General features: G+C 33.2%; 1 protein-coding gene across 2 annotated transcripts; it reads right to left on the reverse strand.

Annotated features, from left to right (window-relative positions):
• Positions 1 to 2,439: 2,439 nt before the first annotated feature.
• Positions 2,440 to 4,671, reverse strand: LOC115957532 (40S ribosomal protein S15a-1). 2 transcript variants are annotated; one of them, XM_031075799.1, is made up of 4 exons: positions 4,572 to 4,671; positions 3,474 to 3,614; positions 3,223 to 3,383; positions 2,440 to 2,833 (listed from the first exon to the last, which is right to left on the reverse strand). In XM_031075799.1, exons 2-4 carry the CDS (start codon positions 3,604 to 3,606, stop codon positions 2,735 to 2,737), a joined length of 393 nt encoding a protein of 130 aa, XP_030931659.1. In that variant the 5' UTR covers positions 3,607 to 3,614; positions 4,572 to 4,671; the 3' UTR covers positions 2,440 to 2,734. The 2 variants fall into 2 exon arrangements, with proteins under 2 accessions (XP_030931659.1, XP_030931660.1); XM_031075800.1 differs by having other exon boundaries at positions 2,501 to 2,833; positions 3,474 to 3,608; positions 4,572 to 4,650.
• Positions 4,672 to 5,466: the final 795 nt, after the last annotated feature.

The raw sequence follows: 5,466 nt of genomic DNA on the forward strand, positions 1-5,466 counted from the left end.
TATATATATATATATATATATATTTTAATATATTTTGGTTGAGGATGCATATCTCACCCGAGAGATCCTTTAAAAGTGAATAGCCCAGCCTCAATTCCCAGTCCATTTAGTTTGCAAGACGGGTAAAATCTATCCCATTTGAGGTGGGGCCAATACTCGTCTATGCAAATTTTCATTTTTATTTGGGATTATTCTGTTTATTTTTTAGTGTGAATGGAGCTCATATTTTTGAAACGATCATCAACTATTTTAGAACTTAATAATCTGAGAGTGACAAACACTTCTAGGCACTAACCAAACTAAAAAAAGAAAAAGAAAAAGTGACTGTTGAGTTGGAAAACATTGATTAAAGGCATTTGAAGGTGTCAAATGTGACTATCAAATGTTAGGAACGGCCCATACGGCTATATCCAAACTCGAAACACCGAAGGTTCTCAAAAGTGCCGATGTACTAATTATATAAAATAAAATAAAAAAAAAGTGCCAATGTACTGCGTATGATTCCAAACTTGATATATGTCACTTTCGTGGTTGTGCTTAGAAGTATATACCGAGAAGATCCTCTAAAATCCCATCTTCCTACACCTACAAAAAGGCCACTAAAAGGAACAAACTTTTCTACTTTCAATGAGTTTCATAAACTTGTCTTTCATCATGTTCATCAAGTCCCTTCACTTTGGTATCAACTGTAATTTCTGTCGGTATCATATGGATTTAGAGGCTGGTGGTAGCAGCAACAACAGCGAGGATGATGACGAAGATGACAATAAAGAGACTTATCCAGAAAGTTAGCTCCTCACGGGAAACTTGCACCACAGGGCAACTGCGATCTTTGGCAATATCACATGTAAACTTACTTTGACACTGAGATGATAAATAGTCTTAAATGTTGTTATTACTCAACCCATCTTGAAGGTGGATTTTGTACTTTTGTATTCCTATCCTGTAGTATTGGATTTTGATGTTTTATCTTCAACCTGTCTGAAAGTATTATGACATCTTTTACTTCGTTTCTCTTGATCTATGAATCGTTTGAATTATTTCTGATAGCAATATCATCAATATTGATACAAGGATTATGATTAGAAAGCTGTACAAAATTTTCCTGCAAACTTAGTTGCTGGCCGGAATATGTAACGGTTAAAACATAGATCTCGTTTCATCATTCTCAGAGATAAAAGTTGTTTTGATTCTTTTGAATTGTGAAAATTCCATAATATAAATATGTAACGGGCTATTAACTAATTAAAAGGCTAGGCCTCAACCCATGACCCTGTCCATGGGCAATGTCCTCTTTGTCTTTAGCTGGGTTATCGGGTTGAGCTTAATAGGCTATCCATGAGTTTGTGTTAGCATATTATTTTATTATTTTTATAAGGAAAGAATCAATTTTTTTATAAGAGAATAATCAATCTACTATTTTTTTTAAATAAAAGAATTAAAGAATTTAATACTTAATTACAATTTTTTTTACAGTCAAATCTATTTAATTTTTTGTTTTGTTGATAGAAACCTATTTTATTTTTTTATTAAAGCTTTAAATAGTTTTTTTTTTTTTTTTATCTTTAATAAAAAAAAGTCAAATGATTAATTCAAATTTGTTAGACTACTAGAAAAATATATATTTAGCAAACTAAGTTTAGCATAATTACTTTGAGTATCTTAGTTAAAATTCCTCAATAATATCTCAAGATCAATCATTCATACATTTCTTATATATTTTTGTTATGAATTATGAGTTATTGGACTAGACCAACGGGTTAGACCAACGGACTGGACTACTGAGCTAGCCCACCGGGTATCTATGGGCATAAAAACTAGCCCACCGCCTGACCCACTAGGCTAATGAGCTACCCATAGGTCTCAATAACAAAAGGTTAGGCAACCCATTAGCCCGATGGGCTGTCGGTTTTCTAGATCGGACTATAAACTATTTGATGACCTCAATATGCATGCCAAATTTCAAAAAAAATAAATAATGATTTGATTCTGAAACTCATGGTGTGTGTAATTTACTAATCTTAAAAACTTCAATTTTTAAAAAAAAAGTGTTGAAATTTATCGATGAGTTAGTTATTGGTCTCAAAATCTCAATCATGTTGATATTTTGCAACGGTTACCGTACAGCTTCTGAGAGATCAACTTGAACCATTTTTATTTTTATTTTTTTGAACTTTGAATATGATATGATCGAGTGAAGCTTGTGTTCAGTGCATTTGAATTGCAATAAACACAAATGCAAGCTGTATCCGATATTAAATGTGTTTGGATACCAATGAAAAATTAAAATTATTTTACTATTCAGCTTATTTTTCCTATTACATCCCACTGCACTTTTTGATACTATTCATGAGCTTTACTATACTATTTTAACTAACTTTTACCTTTATTTACAGTTCTTTCAATATCAAATTTTCAGTTTAAGCAAAATGAGCAAAATTCATACAAGCCCCAAATATCATTCTCAATGGCGTTGGGTAAAGGTCATCACAACCTAATGGAAAGATAATCAAATATGGTAGTCTAACTAACCATCGCACTGGTTTTTAGATAAAGGTCAGCACACAAAAGGCAACATTTGAGTCTTCATTAATGCGGGTATAAAACTGACCCACATTTTAACCAAAAAAGAAAACATTAATAAAATGAAACACAGAACTATCCTATATCAAATGAGTAATACACCAAAAAAACTCCTCTCAAGCAGAAAATTTCGGTTCATTCTTGACACAGCCTAGTAAAAAAATCCAAGCACTTTACCACCAACATTCTTTCTCCTGGCCTCTTCATGATCCATGATACCAGCAGAAGTAGTCAACACAATATAACCAAACTGCAGATTTAAGAAATATGGTAAGATCAGGAGAAAAAAAAAACCATCTATAATACCTAAGAATAAAGAGATGTCATGCGAATAGAGGCCCATTTTTAACAACCTATGAAATCTGATAACGCATTTGATTTTTTGGCCAGGTGCAAACTTCATAAATTTAATGACCAGTATTAACCTTTCATTTGAAGATTATAATCACCCTAAACCAGACATTTGTATTACTGTGTCATTTGATGAAAGAATAAATGACACAACAATATCACATTGAAGTTGGAATTTAACTACTAGTAAAAACCAATCAAAAGCCATCAGGCTTGAAAGCTTGCAGTAATAATGAAATAGCAAATTTCCCTGAAAAATAATATACAAGAAGAATGTGATGTGCTAACCTGTCTTGAGGGGAGCAACCTTGCAGTCCAACCTTCAATCTCTTTGACTCCCACATCAAAACGAGGACTAATAACGCCACATTTGTTGAGCCTCCCATTCAGTTCAACAACAATTTTGCCAGCCCTATGGTCATCAACATACTCAAACTCGCCAATGTAACCTATTGAACAACAGCAAGAAGATTAAAAAAGATATATTAAAGTGTCTATGACTAAAAAACAAAAATTTGAAGTGCCTAATGTTAGCATACCATGCTTCTGCATAACCAAAAGAAATTTGATTATCACTTTTGAGGATGGCCTGATCATGACCTGGCGCTTCCCCCGTTTCTCGGCATTGTACATGCTCTTAAGAGCATCATTCAAAACACTCACTCTCACCATTGCTGCAGCTACATATTTTAATAACCGTGTCAATTGCTAAAACAAAGCTTTAGCACACAAAACTATATCCTAAAGAAGCTGAGGAAAAAAATAAAAAATAGAAAAGATCTCTGAATTACCCCCCTTGAACTCTTGCTAGTCAACAAGAGCAGCAAGTACAAATCATTCAATAAACTTTTTGTCCTAGTCCTATCTCCTATCTTAAATTTTGGGAAAAATAAATGAAAATAAATCATGCCAATTTTATGTCATTTTAAAAAATCACAACCTCATTACCCTTAACCAAAGAATCCATCACATTTTGACAAGGGTCATCCCAGATGGGCATAGCAACCTCATTCTAAACAGTCAGAATCCAAGTAATCACTAAAGCAACCCTCAAATCTAGCTATTACTATATTAAAGAAACACAAACAAACACACACACACACACACACACACAAACATAGACCATCAAGCAAGAGCAAAAAACCAGCAAAACGAATTGCTACTAAAGCCACAAGCTTTACATCATATAGCAAACCCAAAGCCATGCCTCATACAATTTAACTACTCTGACCATAACTATGCAAAACCAACATCTAGTTGCTGACATAAAATACTAAAACCCAAAAAAGATAAACAAATCAATAAATAAAAGCATAGTTTACTTCCTTCTTTTTTCAGTTTCTAACCCACAGATCAGCAACCCATTTCCTATTCGATTTTCCAACAATTCTTCTAGCAACCAAACAGTCCTCAAACGCACACAGTATTAGCTAAAACCAAAAACCCAGAAACAAGAAACGAGCAAATAAACCAGAAAATGAAACAAAACTCATAGGTTACAAACACACATACACACATATAAAAATAAAAGTACAGATCGAATCGAAATATTGAAACATAAATCATAGAAGGGAACGTAGAAACATGAGGAATTTTATTTTTTTTGTTTTTGTTTTTTGTTTGGTTTTATCTCGTACCGTAGGTAGATGCAAACTGAAAGAGCTGAGCAGAGGCGCCTCCGAAAGAGCAAAGTGTTTTTAGGGCTTTTGAGAGAGGGAGCTAATGTTTGGAAACCCTCGTGCCTATATTTGGTTTGGAAAATACACTGATTTACTAATTTACCCTTGACCTAGGGCTGACTCCAATGGACTCTTCTGTTGGGCTTTTTTAAATGGTTTGCAACTGTGACCCAACCCAAGCCCATATTATAACTGAATTAAAATGTCTAGAATCAGCCCAACTTTTTTTTTTTTTTTTTTTTTTTTTTTTTTTTTTTTTAATTTTACTGTTATAACAGTGAATTTATTTGAAGTTGGTCTGGTATTTTTTTCCCTTTTAAAAGAGAAATGATTTTCCAAATAAATTATAATTTTATTCTGTGTTACTGGTCTATTTTCTTATTGACTTAGTAATTTTTAGTTATAACAATATTTGGGGATTGGTTAAAAACTCAAAATTCTTTGTTGATTTTCTTAATTCACATCATTCTAGATTATGGCTGATTTAGAAACACAATCCAAGAGTATTAAGATTAACTGTTCCAGCCTAACATTGTTTTTGACTTTTTCTGTGGATTTGCTTGGCTTTGTTTGCAGTTTCACTAGATTTGTAATTTTTTATTGGTTGGTTGATGAAAGTAATTTATCTCATTCATATAAAGAACCTGCTAAGGAAGTGAGCCTTCTCTTCCTTCTCTTCCACTAAAGAGTAGTAGTTTCTCTCTCGTATAGGAAGCTAGGGCCTCACCCCCTTCTTGCTGTACAATTGTAGAATTGAAGTACCTTCCAAGGAAGGCAGTTGTTGTTCCCTACAATACCAAGTGTATTGTTAGGGCTTGTTGGTTATTCTTTCTGGGGTAGGGGAAACAGTGTG

This window comes from Quercus lobata, chromosome 8, assembly GCF_001633185.2.
Source record: "Quercus lobata isolate SW786 chromosome 8, ValleyOak3.0 Primary Assembly, whole genome shotgun sequence".
Classification (NCBI taxonomy): domain Eukaryota; kingdom Viridiplantae; phylum Streptophyta; class Magnoliopsida; order Fagales; family Fagaceae; genus Quercus; species Quercus lobata.

Coding starts and splice junctions, on each gene's coding strand:
- LOC115957532 (XM_031075799.1), bottom strand. CDS start 3,606: ATGGTGAGAGTGAGTGTTTTGAATGATGCTCTTAAGAGCATGTACAAT. Junction 3,384..3,473: donor TTTGGTTATGCAGAAGCATG/GTATGCTAACAT, acceptor GTTGTTCAATAG/GTTACATTGGCGAGTTTGAG. Junction 2,834..3,222: donor GGTTGCTCCCCTCAAGACAG/GTTAGCACATCA, acceptor TTAAATCTGCAG/TTTGGTTATATTGTGTTGAC.